Below are 16,626 nucleotides of genomic sequence, written 5' to 3'. Positions count from 1 at the left end.
TGCCTCTTGTTCTTAATTCCCAGAGGGCTTTTACTGCCCTCTTCTTCAGCTCCTTTGTGCTTCCCGTAGCCTGGAGCTTCCTTCCCTCCACAAAATACTCTGTACCCTCACTACACTGAACCTTCCAAAGGTCTGAGAGTCCCCTGTGCCACTAGAATTGTGCAAGGAGCAGCTTTTACAGCCTTTTATTTATGTTTGGAGAAGAAATCTTTCCCCCTTCTTTGTTTGTCTCTCCTTTATTCCCTCACCTTCACCTAGAGCAAGGAGCGAGGTGAGCCACAGTCAAACCTTAAGTCATCCTTGTTCCCGTAAAGCTTTTTTCCCTTTTTTGCTGAGTAATGGTGAATACATGGAATAAATCCCTGTTCCTGCTGTATTACCTCCCTGGGGGATGTAGCTGGGCTGGGTGTGCAGACCCTGAGTCTCAAGCCAGCCCAGCCTGGCTCCATTCCCCACTGGCACATCCACATCCCATGGGATCCCAGCCCCATTATTTGGCAGCCTGGGCCCCCATGCCCGGTGTGCAGCTGAGCTGTTTCCATCCCTGTGCCCTGGCCCCCATGCCCGGTGTGCAGCTGAGCCGTTTCCATCCCTGTGCCCTGGCCCCCATGCCCGGTGTGCAGCTGAGCTGTTTCCATGGCCAGCATGGCAGCTGAGCCGTTTCCATCCGTGCCGGAGGGAAGGGCTCCCCAGCGGAAGCGGGCACCCGTGGGAGCGGCCTGCCCGCGGAGCTGTGAATGGCTCTTTGGCAGCCCGCGGCTCCAGGCATCAACACGGACCCAAGGCACATGATGGTCAGCTGGGCCCTGTCCCCGCAGCCTCCCCGCGGCGCCGTGCCTGCTGTGTCCCATTTAACCGTGCCCTGGACGATCCCTATCGCGTCCCGTGCCCGTCCCGCTGTACAGCATCTCCCCTGGGGCCGTGGGAATGGGACCCTCCCAGGGCCAGTGCGTGGGACAGCCTGCATCAGGCCATGCAGAGAGTCCTGCAGGGGTCCCCGAGGTGCATGGATAGCTCAGGGGGTGTGGGTGACCCCCACAGCAGGTGGGACCCCCCAAGACACGAGTTCCATGGGGCACATTGACCCCCATGGGACACACAGGCCTGCAGGGCATGGGGGACCCCTCAAGATGTGCAGGCCCCCAGGGTTCAGGGGTCCCCCCCAGCAGACACAGGGCCTCAGGACACATGGGGACCCTAAGGTGCACAGTCCCCCAGGGCACAGAGGACCCCAATGGCAGCACCCCAAGGTGCATGACCCCAGGGGTGCATGGACCACCCCAGGGCCTTTGAGACCCCTGGGCACACGGAGATCCCGAGCAATCGGGGTCCCCAGGGCCACCCTGGGGGTGTCTCAGCCCTGGCCTCGGCAGCGGCCCCCTCACTGCCAGGGTGCCTCCCTCACGCAGGTGCCCACCCTCCTCGGAGGAGGAGCTGCGGGAGCCGCTTTAAAGTGGGGCAGAGAAAGGGCCCTTTCTTCCCCTGCACCCTGGGCCGGCGGGCGTGGGACGCCGGGCAGCGCTGGCACAGAGAGCCGCACCCGAGGGTCCCGGCGGGCACACGGCACCCCCGGCACGGCCCAGGCCTCCCGTCCCCAATTCCTCGGCATCCCCCGGGCCTCGCCGCCGGGCGCCACGGGAGAACTGGCGGGGCACAACGGGGGCTCGGGGGCTGTGCGGGTGCCGCGGGGGGCCCCGGGGCTGAGGAGGGGCTCATGTCGATGCTGGCCCCCCTGCGTCTGCTGCGCGAGCCCTCGAATGCCAGCGAGGGCAACCACAGCAACGCCACGGTCGGGGCCAGCGGCGGCTGGTGCCAGGGGCTGGACATCCCCAACGAGCTGTTCCTGGCGCTGGGGCTGGTGAGCCTGGTGGAGAACCTGCTGGTGGTGGCCGCCATCCTGAAGAACAGGAACCTGCACTCGCCCACCTACTACTTCATCTGCTGCCTGGCGGTGTCGGACATGCTGGTGAGCATCAGCAACCTGGCGGAGATGCTCTTCATGCTGCTGCTGGAGCACGGGCTGCTGGTGATGCGCCCCAGCATCGTCCGCCACATGGACAGCGTCATCGACACGCTCATCTGCAGCTCCGTGGTCTCGTCCCTCTCCTTCCTGGGGGTCATCGCCGTGGACCGCTACATCACCATCTTCTACGCCCTGCGCTACCACAGCATCATGACCCTGCAGCGCGCCGTGGTCACCATGGCCAGCGTCTGGCTGGCCAGCACCGTCTCCAGCGCCGTCCTGATCGCCTACTACCGCAGCAACACCGTCCTCCTCTGCCTCATCGGCTTCTTCCTCTTCATGCTGGTCCTCATGCTGGTGCTCTACATCCACATGTTCGCCCTGGCCCGCCACCACCTGCACAGCATCTCCAGCCAGCAGAAGCCGCCCACGGCCCACCGTGGTGGCAGCCTGAAGGGCGCCGTCACCCTCACCATCCTCCTGGGCGTCTTCTTCATCTGCTGGGGGCCCTTCTTCTTCCACCTCATCCTCATTGTCACCTGTCCCACCAACCCCTTCTGCACCTGCTTCTTCAGCTACTTCAACCTCTTCCTCATCCTCATCATCTGTAACTCGGTGATTGACCCCCTCATCTACGCCTTCCGGAGCCAGGAGCTCCGGCGGACGCTGCGGGAGGTGGTGACGTGCTCCTGGTAGGCAGCGGGACACGGTACCGGCACGGCCACCCCCGCCCTGAAACGGACAGACGGATGGACTGACGGACGGACGGGACGAGCCGCGGGGCGCCCGGTCCGGGCGAGGGACTCGCGGTTCCCAATAAAGGCTCTTTGCAGTGACGCTGTGGCTGGCATCGGGCTGCCCCGGGGAGCCCCGAGGGGAGAGGTCCCTCCCGGTCCCGCCGGTCGGTCAAGGGTCACTTGGTCCCGGCGGGAACCGGGAAGGACCGGCTGGGCGGCGGGAGGCTGACCCTAGGCGGGGGGTGGTCCCGGCCGCCCCCGGACAAAGGGCCCATCACGGTCGCCTTTGTTCTCGGGCCGCGCCCGCCGCCGCCCACCTCGTCACCGGCACCGGCACCGTCCCCGCTCCCGCGGGGGCGACCGGCGACCGGGACCCCCAGGGTGGCCCTCCCGTACCCTGTCCCTACCCCTCCGGCTCCGGGACGCGGTTGGGAGGGGTGTCCCCTGTGTGTCCCCCCGCCCCGCCGCCCCGGGATGCTCCCGCCGCCGCCGCCGCCGCCGGGCGGTCCCAGGGTCCCCGCCCCGGTCCCGGGGTGTCCCCGCTCCCCGCGGGTGCCGGGGGCGCCCCCCGGACCGTGCCCCCCGCCCGTGCCGGGTCCCGGTTCCGCCGCGGCGGGGCGTGGCCGTGGGCGGGGCCGGGCGGGGCGTGGCGGGCGGTGCCGGTGCCGCAGGGCTGTTGCGGCGCTGCGGCGGCGGCCGCTGATTGGCTGCGGCCCGCGGTGACGTCAGCGGCCGGCCCGGTGCGGCGGCGGGAGCCTATAAAGGATGCGGCGTTGGCCGCGCCGCCCCCCGCGCTCCCGGTGCCGCTCCACTCCGGTGCCGCTCCGCTCCCGGCCCCAGCCCGCTCCCGTCCCGTCCCGCTCCGCTCCGGCCCGGCCGCACCATGAGGGAGATCGTCCACATCCAGGCGGGGCAATGCGGCAACCAGATCGGCGCCAAGGTAACGGCGGCGCCGCCCCGCCCCGCCCGCCGCGGCGGAGCCGGGCGGCGGACAAAGGCAGAGCCGCTCCCCTCCCCCCCCGCCGCCGCACCGGGAGGACAAAGCGCCCCGCCCCCCCCGCGCCCCCCGCCCCCCGCCTTTGTCCGTCAGCACCGCGGACAGCGCCCGCCGAGCCCCGCCCGGGGTCCCGGTGCCCCCCGCCCTGCCCAGCCCGCTTGGCGTTTGGGGTCCCGGTGCCCCCCGCCCTGCTGAGACTCGCTCGGCTTTTGCGGTGCTCCCCGCCCTGCTCGGCATCTTGGGTGTTTGGGGGATCCCCGTGTCCCCGCTCCGCCGAGCCCTGTGCCGGGGTTTGAGGAGTCCCGATATCCCCTCCCTGCTCGGGATTTTGGCTGTTTGGGGATCCCGGTGCCCGCCGGGACCTGCCCAGCGGTCTGGGGAGTCCCGGTGCCCCCCGCCTGTCCCTGCCCGGGGATTTCAGTGTTTGGGGAGTCCCGGTGCCCCCTGCCCCACCCAGCCCTGCCGAGGGATGGGAGGATCCCGGTGCCCGTGCCTCGCCCGGGGTTCTGGGGGTGTTCCAGTGCCTCCCGCCCCGCTGAGCTCCCCGTCCTCCCCAGTTCTGGGAGGTGATCAGCGACGAGCACGGCATCGACCCCAGCGGCAACTACGTGGGGGACTCGGACCTGCAGCTTGAGCGCATCAGCGTCTACTACAATGAGGCCTCTTGTAAGCGACCCCCCCTCGGAACCCCCCCGGCAGGGCAGCCCGGCACCCCCACCCTGGGCTGGGAGGGGCCCCAGTGTGACCCCACAGTGCAGGAGGAGCTGGGGCTGCTGGGGTGGGCAGGGGGGCAGACAGACAGACCCACCCTTGGAGGTGTGGGGTGGGCAGGCAGGTGCACCCACCCCGTGGGACCGTTTCGTTTGGGGCAGGGGGAAATGGTGCACACCCAGTTCCACGGGACCCTGCGGTTTGGGAGGGGTCACACACAGCACCTGCACCCAGCCCTGTTGGACCCCGGGAGGGCACACATGTGCACCCACCCCTCAGACCCTGTCCTGTGGTGGAGCAGGGGCACCTGTGCCCCCAAATTCATGGGATGCTGTAGTTTGGGTGGGGGCATGACACATGTACCCACCCCAAGGGATACTGTGCTGTGGGAGGGGGACACCACACATGCACCCACCCCTGGGACCCTGGGGTTTGTGGATAGAGGGACACCTGTGCTCCTCCTGTAGGATCCTGTAGTGTGGGAGGGACAAAGCACCAACATCCCCCAGCCCACGGGGAATGGGGGCAGACATTGCCCCCACCCCATGTGACCCCCATTGTTTGGGGGTAACGAGACACACACCACACCAGGAGCCCCTGGGATGTGGGGGGACACGACCTGTGCACCAGCCCTGTAGAACCCTGCAGGGTGCTGGGAACACCTCTGGGGCGGGATGGGGGGCAGCAGCAGGTCCCCTCCCATCATGGGGTCTCTCTCAGCTCACAAGTACGTGCCTCGCGCCATCCTGGTGGACCTGGAGCCGGGGACGATGGACAGCGTGCGCTCTGGTGCCTTTGGCCACCTCTTCCGCCCCGACAACTTCATCTTTGGTAGGTCCCCAGGGAGGGAGGGGTCCCCCGATGTTGCCCCGAGCCCCAGCGCCCTCGGACCCGCCCGGCCGGTCGCCGTCCCCGGGGCCCTGGGCGGGCACACCCCTCCCGCGCCGCGGGGCCCGGCACCGCGGGCTCGCCGCCAAACCTCTGCGGTTCCTGCTTCCCACCCCGCCCCGGCGTCAGATCTGCCGGTGCTGCCGGCGGCAGCGGCTGGGCCAGCCCTGATCCTCTGCCGGTCCCCTCGGGCCGTGGGCGTGGGGGGCCGGCGGCCATCGGAGCCTCTGTTCTCTTCCCAGGGCAGAGCGGTGCCGGCAACAACTGGGCCAAGGGCCACTACACGGAGGGCGCCGAGCTGGTGGACTCGGTGCTGGACGTGGTGCGCAAGGAGTGTGAGAACTGCGACTGCCTGCAGGGCTTCCAGCTGACCCACTCGCTGGGCGGGGGCACCGGCTCGGGCATGGGCACGCTGCTCATCTCCAAGGTGCGCGAGGAGTACCCCGACCGCATCATGAACACCTTCAGCGTGGTGCCGTCGCCCAAGGTGTCGGACACGGTGGTGGAGCCCTACAACGCCACGCTGTCCATCCACCAGCTGGTGGAGAACACGGACGAGACCTACTGCATCGACAACGAGGCGCTCTACGACATCTGCTTCCGCACCCTCAAGCTGGCCACCCCCACCTACGGCGACCTCAACCACCTGGTGTCGGCCACCATGAGCGGCGTCACCACCTCCCTGCGCTTCCCCGGCCAGCTCAACGCCGACCTGCGCAAGCTGGCCGTCAACATGGTGCCCTTCCCGCGGCTGCACTTCTTCATGCCCGGCTTCGCGCCGCTGACGGCCCGGGGCAGCCAGCAGTACCGCGCCCTCACCGTGCCCGAGCTCACCCAGCAGATGTTCGACGCCAAGAACATGATGGCAGCGTGCGACCCCCGCCACGGCCGCTACCTCACCGTGGCCACCGTCTTCCGTGGCCGCATGTCCATGAAGGAGGTGGATGAACAGATGCTGGCCATCCAGAGCAAGAACAGCTCCTACTTTGTGGAGTGGATCCCCAACAACGTCAAGGTGGCCGTGTGCGACATCCCGCCGCGGGGGCTGAAGATGTCCTCCACCTTCATCGGCAACAGCACGGCCATCCAGGAGCTCTTCAAGCGCATCTCGGAGCAGTTCACGGCCATGTTCCGCCGCAAGGCCTTCCTGCACTGGTACACGGGCGAGGGCATGGACGAGATGGAGTTCACCGAGGCCGAGAGCAACATGAACGACCTGGTGTCCGAGTACCAGCAGTACCAGGACGCCACGGCCGAGGAGGAGGGCGAGATGTACGAGGACGACGAGGAGGAGTCGGAGGCGCAGGGCGCCAAGTGACGCCCGCCGCCCCCGGCACTGCCCGCGGCCCCCCGGCTTCGCGCTGCTGCAGCCCCCGGTGCTGCCCCCCGCCATCCCCTCAGTGTCTCCTGACCCCGGCCCCCCCTGAGCCGGCTCGGCCCCCCGCCCCCCTTCCTACCTCCCCCCTTTTCGTTTTTTACTGGTTTGTGTCTTATTATTTTTTTTGAATACTTAATAAATTTATTGCTGTCCAGGTAGTACCTGTGTGTGCCTGCTGGGTAGGGGGGACAGGGGACACCCACACCGTTCAGCCCCCCCAGCCATTCCCAGCCAGAGGAGACTTTTGGGAAGCCCCCATTCAGTGCCCCCCACCCTTCTGCCCCTCAGATCCAGCTGCCCAAGGTGGGCTGTGCCTTTGTCCCCACTGTCACCCTTCTCCATACTGGGGGGGTGTGGCCCTGTGCCAGGACACAGTTGGCCCTTTGTTCCCCAATCTGAGGTGGTAGCACAGACCCCGCGGACCCGGGGGTGTTTCCCCAGAGCTCAGTGTGTGCCCAGTTGTGGAGCATTCAGGACACTCCTGGCTCTGAGCCCCTGCCTTTGGAGGCCATTGACCAGTGGGTCTGTGCCTATGGGAACAGGGGCTGTGGGGATGGGGGCTGTAGGGGTGGAGGCTGTGGGGATGGGGGCTGTAGGAACAAGGTATGGTAGGGCTGGGGGTTCTGGGGCTGTCGGGGTGGGGACAGTGCAGGTGGCAGCAGTGGGGCTGGGGCGGTGGAGACGGTGCAGATGTCGCCGTGGGGACGGTGCGGGTGGTAGCAGTGGGGACAGTGCGGCTGTCACGGTGGGGATGGCAGCAGTGGGGCTGTCGGGATGGGGACAGGGGGGCTGTCGCGGTGGGGACGGTGCAGATGTCGCGCTGGGGACGGTGCGGCTGTCGCGGAGCGGCCCCGCCCGGGCGCGGCGGGTGCAGTGCGGTCTGCCGGCCGACAGGGGGCGACAGCACGCAGGACGCGAGGGGCGGAGCCTCACAGGGGGCGGGGCCTCACAGGGGCGGGGCCTGTCGGGCGCGGCGGCGCGCGCGGTGAGCGGGGCGGGGGCGCTGCCCCCTGGCGGGGACGGGAGGGGACGGGAGGGGACAACGGGGGGACAGCGGGGCACAACGGGGGACAGCCGGGGCACAGCCGGGGGACAGCGGGGCCCTTGGGGGGCCGCGATGCGTGGACGGTGCCGGTACGTGGTGACCGCGGGCCGAAGCGGGCGGTGCCGGCGGGGCAGGGCGGGGGCACGGGCGTGGGAGGCGGAGAGACGCGTCTGTCCGCGGGGACGGACACGGGGACAGGGACGGGAGCGGAGACGGGGTATGGTGCCAGCAACGACGTGTCGGGGACGGGGACGGTGCTGGGGTGGTGGTGCTTGTGACAGGATGCCGGTGCCGGTGTGCCGGTGTCGGTGCCCGTGTGTCAGTTCCGGTGTGTCGGTGTGTCGGTGTTTGTGGCAGTGCTGGGGTTTCTGTGGCCGTATCAGGGTGTCGGTGGCAGTGAGGAGGTGTCGGTACCAGTGCCGGTGCCCGTGACGGGGTTTCAGCGCTGCTGTTGGGGTGCCGGTGCCAGGGCTGGTACCCCCGGTGGGTGTACCGGGTGTTGCTGCCGGTGGGGAAGTGCCGGTGCTGAGGTGGCAGTGCCACGGCAGGGTGTTGGTGACAGTGTCGCTGCTGCTGAGGTGCTATTGGTGCCTGGCATGGGGTGACTGTGCTGGTGCCAGGGTGTGGGTGCTGGTGATGCCGTGGAAGTGCCTGTCACGGGGTGGTGGTGATGGTATTCGGGGTGCTGATGGCACTTGGGGTGCTGGTGCCAGTGCCGGTGCCGGGCTGTGGATGCCAGGGTCCCCGTGCCGGTGCCGGGCTGTGGATGCCAGGGTCCCCGTGCCGGTGCCAGGCTGTGGATGCCAGGGTCCCCGTGCCGGTGCCGGGCTGTGGATGCCAGGGTGCCCGTGCCGGTGCCGCTGCCCGAGCTGGGCTGACTGAGGCCGTGTCCCCCGGCAGCAGGACGGTGGCGATGGCGTCGGACGAGCGGCTGGCCCGGTTCCGCCAGGCGCACCTGAACCCGTTCAACAAGAGCGCCGAGCAGCCGGAGCGGCCCGAGGGGGAGCCCCCCGCCCCAGGTGGGTGCCGCTTCCCCCCCGCCCCTCCCTGTCCCGCACGGGGGGCGCAGCCGGGCCCAGCCCCCGCTCGGGGGTGGGTTCAGCCCCCCATGACCCCCCCCCTTTGCAGCCCAGCAGCCGGACCCCCCCCCGGGGGACCCCGAGGGCGCCCTGGACCTGGGGCTGGCCGAGGACCACTTCTCGCGGCCCGTGGTGAGTGCGGCGGGCGCTTTGGGGCGGGGGGCGCACGGGGGGCTCGGCTGACCCTCCTCTTGCCCCTCGGGGTGCCGGCAGGGGCTGATCCTGGCGTCGGACGTGCCGCAGCTGCGCCGCGCCATCGAGGAGTGCAAGCGGGTGATCCTGGCGCTGCCCGAGCACTCGGAGCGCCAGAAGGACGCCGTGGTGCGCCTCATCCACCTCCGCCTCAAGCTGCAGGAGCTCAAGGTGGGGCTGGGGCCGCGCACACAGGGGCTCTGTGCTGGGGCTCCGTGCTCACACCAAACCCTGGAGGGCTGGACACGCCTTGGAGCATCCTGCGGTGGTGGGAGGTGTCCCCACCGATGGCAGGGATGGGATGGTGGAAGGGGTGACCCTTAAGGTTCAGCCCAAGCCATTCTGTGATTCTTTAGCTCTCTGACCCCCATTTCCCCCTGCAGGACCCTGGTGAGGATGAGCCCAACATCCGCGTGGTCCTGGAGCACCGCTTCTACAAGGAGAAGAGCAAGAGCGTCAAGCAGATGTGTGACAAGTGCAGCACCATCATCTGGGGGCTCATCCAGACCTGGTACACCTGCACAGGTGCGTCTGGGACACCCTGCCCGTCCCCGCTTGCCCCCTGCCCGCGCTGACAGCCGGCCGTGCCCCCAGGCTGCTACTACCGCTGCCACAGCAAGTGCCTGCCGCTGGTGAGCCGGCCGTGCGTGCGGGCCCAGGTCAGCCACCAGGCGGAGTACCAGCTCAGCATCTGCCCCGAGAGCGGCCTGGACAGCCAGGACTACCGCTGTGCCGAGTGCCGGGCCCCCATCTCCCTCCGTGAGCCCCTGCTGCCCGGGGGATGGGGGGGCTGGGGGAGCTGGGAGGATCTGGGGGAGATGGGGGAACTGGGGGAGATGGGGGGCTGGGATGGTGGTGGGTAATGGGGCTTGAGGAAAGCAGGGCTGGTGGAGCTGGGGAGTTGTGTTAGCTGGGGGCTCTGTGTGTGGGGCTGGGATGAGCTGAGAGCTCTGTGGGGTTGGGGCTGTAGGGCTGGGGGGTTCATGATGCTCTGTGGGACTGAGGGTTGTGAGGATGAGGGGGCTGGGAGGGCTCTGTGGGGCTGGGGGAGCCCAGAGTGAGGGGCTGTGGGCTGGCAGGTGTGTGGGGCTGGCAGGAGCTGACGGTGTGGGCTCTGGGGGAAGGTGACACCGGGGCCCTGCCATGTCCCCGGGGGTTGCTGGGTGTGCTGGGGGCACACACAGGGTGTGGGGGGCGCAGAGGGCAGGGCGGCGGCGGTGCCAGCCCCGTGCCAGCCCTGTGCCACCGCAGGGGGGGTGCCCAGCGAGGCCCGGCAGTGCGACTACACCGGCCTCTACTACTGCTCCAGCTGCCACTGGAACGACCTGGCCGTGGTGCCCGCCCGGGCCATCCACAACTGGGACTTCGAGCCCCGCAAGGTGGGCTGGGGGCACCTGGGTGTCACAGGGACCCCTGGGACAGAACCCCTGAGTGGAGGCCACCGGGGGGCCGTGTCCTTGTTTGTGGGGGTCCCTGGGAGGTGCCTCCGTGGGTACAGGTGGCTTGGGAGCTGTGTCCTTTGTCAGGGGGTCCCTGTGGGTATCTCCCTTAGTTAGAGGTCACTTGGGAGATCCCATTCCTGACCTTGCACATCCCTGGGACCATAGCTTTGTGCAGATGTCACCTGGGGGACCACAGCCCTGGTCATGGGGGCAGGGGGTCCGTGGGTGGTGGCACAGGGCTGGCAGGTGCTGAGGTGGCCCTGGCGGTGCTGGCAGGTGTCACGGTGCAGCATGAGGTACCTGGCACTGATGGTGTCACGGCCGGTGCTGAAGCTGAGGGAGATCAACCCGCTGCTCTTCAACTACGTGGAGGAGCTGGTGGAGATCCGGGTGAGTGCTGGGGCTGGGGAGGACACCCCAAGGGCAGGGGACACCACAGGGGCCTGTGCAGTGAGCAGGAGGTGGGGGGACCCCAGGGGCACCCCACAGAGAGGAAGCAAGGTGGGATGGGGGTTTGGGGCAGAGGGTGCCCAGACTGTAACAGGGATGAACTTCACCCACTCTGGGCTTCTTCTTGTCATGCTCCTGTCTCCATCCCATTAACAACCCTGTCCCCATCCTCATCCTCATCCTGCCCCTATCATTGCCCTTTTCCCTATGGTCCTATTCCTGTCCCCACACCCATTCCTGTCCCCATTGCCACCCGTCCCACCGTGTCCCCTGCAGAAGCTGCGCCAGGACATCCTGCTGATGAAGCCTTACTTCATCACCTGCAAGGAGGCCATGGAGGCGCGGCTGCTGCTGCAGGTCAGGCAGGGGCCTGGGCCAGGCGTGGCAGTGGTGGTCACACTGTGGTGGCAGTCACACAGCAGTGATGGTCACACACTGATTGTGGTCACACAGTGATGGCAGTCACACCTTGGTGGCGGTTACACCTTGGTGGCGGTCACACCTTGGTGGCGGTCACACCTTGGTGGCGGTCACACCTTGGTGGCGGTCACACGACAGTGATGGTCACACCTTGGTGGCAGTCACAGCGCCCCTTTCCCCCCCAGCTGCAGGACCGGCAGCACTTTGTGGAGAACGACGAGATGTACTCGCTGCAGGACCTGATCGACATCGAGGCCGGGCGCCTGGGCTGCTCCCTCACCGAGATCCACACGCTCTTTGCCAAGCACATCAAGCTGGACTGCGAGGTGAGCCCGTGCTGGGGGGCAGAGCTGTGGGGACACCCCTGTGGGGCAGGGGGAGGGCTGGCAGTGTCCCCACTGTCACCTGCTGGTCACACTGTCACCTGTTCCCCAGCGGTGCCAGGCCAAGGGCTTTGTCTGCGAGCTGTGCCGGGAGGGCGACGTGCTCTTCCCCTTCGACAGCCACACCTCGGTGTGTGCCGACTGCTCCGCCGTCTTCCACAGGTACCGTGGCACTCTGGGGCGGGCTGTGGGGCCCTGGGGGTGGCAGGGGGTGACCCAGCACTGTCCCCTCCCTCTGCAGGGACTGCTACTACGACAACTCCACCACGTGTCCCCGCTGCGCCCGGCTGAGCCTGCGGAAGCAATCCCTGTTCCAGGACTCCGGCACGGAGGGGGAGCCCTGAGGGGGTCTGGCCCCACTGTGGGGTCTCAGCCCCAAGGCTGCCCCCACCCCACCCAGCACAGGGCCCTGGGATGGACACGATCACCCCAGCGGTGGTTTGGGGACTGAGGTGGGGCTGGCTCTGGGACCCCGTGCTCATGGACGTGGCAGCGCTGCCGGGAGGGAATCACTGCTGGAGCCCAGCCCTTCCCGGGAGCACCGAGAGCCTCACCGGAGGGGCAGGATGGGGTTAACCGGGATCCAGTAAAGGGCCCGCAGCGGCTCCTGCCTGGGACCGGGCTGCGGGCAGGGCTGGTGCTGCTGTGCTGTCCTGCAGTGGCAGGCGCTGGCAGGAGGGCTCAGCCCTGGCACCGCGGTGGGACCGAGTCCCTCCCACACACAGTACCGGACTCTGGTCCCTCCCCAGCCCACGGCACCACCGTTACCGGGCCAAGCCCCGGGGGGATGCTGCGGGATCTTCCCGGGGCTGGACCGGGCGCGGTGCGGAGCCGCTGCCTCCCCCTCTCGCCGGTGTTTCTGTAGCATTAAGGAGCCTCTTTGCGCAACCCAGCACTCGTGTCCCTGCTTCGGGCGGCGAGGGGGACACCGAGGGCACGGGCAGGAGATGCCAACGCCCGGGGGTGGCAGCCCCGGGCCGGTCCGCGGGGTGGAATTGCGCTGCTCGGGATGTGCCGCAGCCGCCGCCGGTCTCCCGCCCACCGAGAGTGGCCGCGGCCCCGCTGCCCCGGTACCCGGTAGGACCGGGCACCCCCTTCCCGCTCCTCCCGCTCCCCCAGCGGCGGCGCAGACGGGCAGAGGCCGGCGGTGGGTCGGTCGGTCGGTCGGTTTTACCGGATCACAGCACTGCTACATCAGAACCGGGCGGGCACCGGCACTGGCCGCGCTCCGTCGGGCCGCGCTGAGCCGTGCGTCCCGGCCCGTGCCGCCCCCTCCGCCGCTCCCGGTAACCAAGGCCGTGCCGCTCCCGGGGGCCGGCGGGACCGGCCCGGTTTCCCCCCGGGGCTGGGGCCACCGGCTGAGGGCAGCCCGGATCGTCCCCGCCGCGGGGCCGGGGCCGCCTGTGCCCTCCGGGCGGGCTAACGGGAGTCCTGCGCCCGGGGCCGGGCTCCATCGGTACCGACGGGACCAGCAGCGGCGCGTCCCGGTGTCCCCGGCGGGTCTGTCCCTACGGCTCCCGCGGGCGCTCGGCGGGCAGGAAGGCGTCCGGGGGTCCCGGCGGTCCCGGCGGCAGCTCGGGGTCACTCAGGTGCTTCTTGTCCCGGCCCTGCTCCCGCGCGCGGGTCCAGGAGGGCGAGCGCAGGTACCCGGCCCGCGGCGGCGGCGGCGGCTGCAGCCCTGCGGGACGCACGGCCGGGTGCGCGGTCAGCGGCGCCCCGGGGCGGGCGGACACGCCGGGAGCGGCGGCCCCGGAGCCCCGCTCACCGCCGGGCGTCTCTCCGGCCGCGTTCTCCTCGTCGGAGTCGGCGAAGACCTCGGCCAGCTCCTGGTCCGACATGTCGGTCAGCTCGGTCAGGTCCAGCAGGTCGAAGTGCACCTCCAGCGAGGACACGCTGCTCAGCGGCTCTGCGGGCACCGGGCACGGCTGGGCACCCACCGCCGTGCCCACCGGGGAGCCGGGGGCCGCTGCTTGGGGCCCAGGGAGCTGGGGGTGTGAGGGGCTGGGGGCTAGCAGGGGACCCTAGGGGGGATCCTAGGGGACCCCAGGGACAGGAAGGAGACCCCAGGGGATGACAGAACACTGGGGACAGGTGGGACACCCCGAGGGCTGGCTGAGGACTCGGGGACAGGCAGGAAACCCCGGAGCAGACCCGAGGTGCTGGGGACAGGCAGGTGACGCTGTGGGCGGGCAGACATCGCAGGGACAAAGCAGGGGACCAGAGGGACGGCAGGGAGCGCGGCTCAGGGCCTCACTCACGTCGGCGCTCGGTGACCTGCAGCAGGCCGGCGCTGGGGATGGGGATGCCCCCCTGCTCCTCCGCGGGCACTCGGGGAGGCTCCTGGGCCGGGCCGTGCGTGGGGGTCCCTGCGGGGCGCTCCGGGACCAGCGGCTCCTTGCCAAGCTCTGCCACATCAGCACCCTCTGCCTCAGCGAGGGCAGCTCCCCTCGGGGTGCCCAGCTCAGGGCCGGGCACAGCAGGACCCCCGGGAGGAGCGGGCACGGACAGCGCTGCCCGAGCCCCTGTGTCGGGGCTGGCAGCCCCCAGCCCCCGCCCCGCAGCCCCTTTGTGTCGGGAGACAAAGCGCGGCTGTGCCGGGCCCGGACAAGGGCGGATTGTGCTGGGACGGTCCCCGCGGGGAGCGCAGGGACACGGCGGCCGCGGCACAGCCCGTTCCGGGGCACAGGGTGCTGGAGCAGCCCGCGGCTGTGGCACACGGCGGGGGCACAGCCGTGCCTCGGGGCTGAGCGGGCACCGGGGAGGCTCTGTGTGCCCAGGGGGGACACTGCACCCTGTCCCCGAGGTCAGTGCACCCCGTGCCACCACCGAACCCTGCCAGCACTGAGTTAGCGGGTGGCACGGCTCAGGGATGGCATCGCCTCCCTCCCACCGGGGCGGTGACAGCGGGGCAAGGACAGAGACCTCCAAGCCACGGGGAAAGGGGAGTTCCTGCTGCTGGCACGTGGAGCTGCAGGGCATGGGCAGGACAGCAGTGGGACAGCAGTGGGACAGCAGAGGGACAGCATGGGACAGCAGCCCTCTGCCCCGACAGTGGCTGTGGCTCTGCCACATCCTATCCCCGCAGGGGACATCGGGCACCCCGCGCTGGCAGTGCGTCCCCTCGGGCCGGGACATGGGCTCCTCATCCCGGGACATGGGCTCCTCATCCCGGGAAATCGCTCCTCATCCCGGGAAATCGCTCCTCATCCCGCTCCAGAGCAGGGCAGGGCAGAGCGGATCCCCCCGCGCTCCCGCCTGCTCCCGCCGCCAGCCCAGCCCGGTGGGTGACACCGTGCCTTGTCACCGTGAGGCGCGCAGACCCCTGCCCGCACCGCGCCCGCACCCACCGGGGCGCTGCTCCCGGCTGCAGAACTCCCCTCTGGCCTCCGCCTGCATGGTCCCGCCGTGCCACCGGCCGTGCCACCGGCAGTGTCACCGGCAGTGTCACCGGGGCTCACCGGCTGCCTGGCGGGAGCGGGGCCGGGTCAGGGATCGCTCCCTCCCGCACGCCGTGCGCTGCTGACTCACGGCAACCGCAGAGCCGGGCGGCCGCCGGTACCGGCACCCCGCGGCACCGGGCACCCCGCGGCACCCGCAGCCCGCCCCGGGGGCACCGTCCCCCCCCGGGCCCGGCGTCCCGCCGCTGCCCCGGTGCCACGGCCGGGGCTACCCCGTGCGGGCTGTACGGCCCGGTCCTGTGCGGGCCACACCGGGAGGGACGGGCGGGCAGGGCAGCCCCGGCACCGCCTCTGCCGCCAGGTGCAGCCCCCCAGAACTGCGGCCCCCTCGGCTGCACCGGCACCGGCACCGGCACCGGCACCTCCCTGTCCCCGAGACTCCGCGCACCGGCACTGGCACAGCCGTGCGGGATGGCTGCAGGTACCCCCTGCTCCCCTGGGCACCCCAGAGTTCCCGCATGTCCCGTGAGCCCCCACCGCCCCTCTGCACCCCCGGGCACCCCACTGTGCCCCCCCATTCCCGGGGCACCCGCTGCAAGCCCAGGTGCCCGGTGCGCTCCCCTGCTCCGTGTGACCGCCCGGCCACCCCGCTGCCTCCCCTTGTCACCGCCCTGCACCCCCGGTCCTGCGAGCACCCCCTGCCCCCCAACCCCCCGGGGCACCCCAGGGCTCCCTCAGCGCCCCGAACACCCCCGTGTCCCCCCACGTTCCCTGGGTGCCCCACTGCTCTGTCCCTCCATCCCCGGCTCCCCCGGCACGGACCCCCCCGGTTCCCGGTCCCCGCCCCCCAATCCTCTCCCCGGCAGCCGAGCCCCCCCAGCCCGGCCCCTTTGCCCCCTTTGCCCCCCAGCGCAGCCCCCGCAGCTCCTCCCGCCGCACCCCCGCCCTACATCTCCGTGTGCGCCCCGCGGGGCCCGGCCCGGTTCCACGGCGATGGGCGTGCCGGTCCCACCGAGCCTCCCCGCTCTGCCCCCGCCCTCACCTCCGGTGCCGGCCGCTGCCGGGGCCGCCATGCGCCGGGCTCGGGGCTGATGCCGGGGCCGGTGCCGGTGCCGGTCCGGTGCTGGGCGGGCCCGGTGCCAGCCCGCAGCCCGCACGGTCCTGCCCGCCGCGGCGGGGGCGGGGACACCGGGGGCGGGGACACCGGGATGGGCGGGGCCGAGGGGCGGGAGCACCGGCGGGACAAGAGAGGGCGCGGAGGGGACCGGGAGGAGCGGGGGGGCTCGGGGACCGGGGTGCAGCGGGGAGCAGAGCCGGGGCTGAGCGGCAGCTGTGGGGACAGCCCCGGTACACCGGTGGGCGCGGGGGTCGGGGAGCCTGGCCCGGGCACAGCGGGACCACCCGGGTTTGTTCCCCCGTCCTGCCCGAACTCCCCGGTTCCCCCGGTCCCCAGGTTCCCTCACACGGTCCCCCGGGGTTCCTCCCCGCCCGGTGCCCGCGATGTCCCCCGGTTCTCCCCGGTGTCCCCTCCCGGCCCCCCCCC

General features: G+C 70.4%; 4 protein-coding genes across 11 annotated transcripts; 3 read left to right on the top strand and 1 right to left on the bottom strand.

Moving 5' to 3' along the window:
* Positions 1 to 1,663: 1,663 nt before the first annotated feature.
* On the top strand, positions 1,664 to 2,787 carry MC1R (melanocortin 1 receptor). The gene has a single exon (XM_064723001.1). The coding sequence runs from the start codon at positions 1,715 to 1,717 to the stop codon at positions 2,657 to 2,659; it is 945 nt and encodes a 314-aa protein (XP_064579071.1). The 5' UTR covers positions 1,664 to 1,714; the 3' UTR covers positions 2,660 to 2,787.
* Positions 2,788 to 3,470: 683 nt separating this feature from the next.
* Positions 3,471 to 6,832, top strand: TUBB3 (tubulin beta 3 class III). Its single transcript, XM_064722995.1, has 4 exons — positions 3,471 to 3,640; positions 4,255 to 4,363; positions 5,129 to 5,239; positions 5,539 to 6,832. Exons 1-4 carry the CDS (start codon positions 3,584 to 3,586, stop codon positions 6,612 to 6,614), a joined length of 1,353 nt encoding a protein of 450 aa, XP_064579065.1. The 5' UTR covers positions 3,471 to 3,583; the 3' UTR covers positions 6,615 to 6,832.
* A 798-nt stretch (positions 6,833 to 7,630) lies between these two features.
* DEF8 (differentially expressed in FDCP 8 homolog) lies at positions 7,631 to 12,577 on the top strand. 5 transcript variants are annotated; one of them, XM_064722998.1, is made up of 12 exons: positions 7,631 to 7,659; positions 8,620 to 8,738; positions 8,848 to 8,930; positions 9,012 to 9,161; positions 9,374 to 9,515; positions 9,585 to 9,749; positions 10,242 to 10,369; positions 10,709 to 10,822; positions 11,159 to 11,239; positions 11,488 to 11,628; positions 11,738 to 11,847; positions 11,927 to 12,577. In XM_064722998.1, the coding sequence occupies exons 2-12, from the start codon at positions 8,633 to 8,635 to the stop codon at positions 12,027 to 12,029; spliced, it is 1,323 nt and encodes a 440-aa protein (XP_064579068.1). In that variant the 5' UTR covers positions 7,631 to 7,659; positions 8,620 to 8,632; the 3' UTR covers positions 12,030 to 12,577. The 5 variants fall into 5 exon arrangements, with proteins under 5 accessions (XP_064579068.1, XP_064579069.1, XP_064579070.1 ...); XM_064722999.1 differs by having other exon boundaries at positions 7,634 to 7,659; positions 8,623 to 8,738; XM_064723000.1 differs by lacking the exon at positions 7,631 to 7,659 and adding an exon at positions 7,689 to 7,808 and having other exon boundaries at positions 9,042 to 9,161.
* A 254-nt stretch (positions 12,578 to 12,831) lies between these two features.
* DBNDD1 (dysbindin domain containing 1) lies at positions 12,832 to 16,608 on the bottom strand. 4 transcript variants are annotated; one of them, XM_064723006.1, is made up of 5 exons: positions 16,126 to 16,295; positions 15,033 to 15,150; positions 13,944 to 14,090; positions 13,451 to 13,591; positions 12,832 to 13,363 (listed from the first exon to the last, which is right to left on the bottom strand). In XM_064723006.1, the coding sequence occupies exons 2-5, from the start codon at positions 15,079 to 15,081 to the stop codon at positions 13,194 to 13,196; spliced, it is 507 nt and encodes a 168-aa protein (XP_064579076.1). In that variant the 5' UTR covers positions 15,082 to 15,150; positions 16,126 to 16,295; the 3' UTR covers positions 12,832 to 13,193. The 4 variants fall into 4 exon arrangements, with proteins under 4 accessions (XP_064579076.1, XP_064579072.1, XP_064579073.1 ...); XM_064723002.1 differs by having other exon boundaries at positions 12,832 to 13,591; positions 16,126 to 16,608; XM_064723003.1 differs by having other exon boundaries at positions 12,832 to 13,591; positions 15,033 to 15,146; positions 16,126 to 16,608.
* Between the last annotated feature and the right edge of the window lie 18 nt (positions 16,609 to 16,626).

The sequence above is a fragment of the Zonotrichia leucophrys genome, chromosome 11, assembly GCF_028769735.1.
Source record: "Zonotrichia leucophrys gambelii isolate GWCS_2022_RI chromosome 11, RI_Zleu_2.0, whole genome shotgun sequence".
NCBI classification, from domain to species: Eukaryota; Metazoa; Chordata; class Aves; order Passeriformes; family Passerellidae; genus Zonotrichia; species Zonotrichia leucophrys.
The sequence above is the reverse complement of the archived record's forward strand: the minus strand, read 5'-3'. Positions and strand labels throughout refer to the sequence as shown.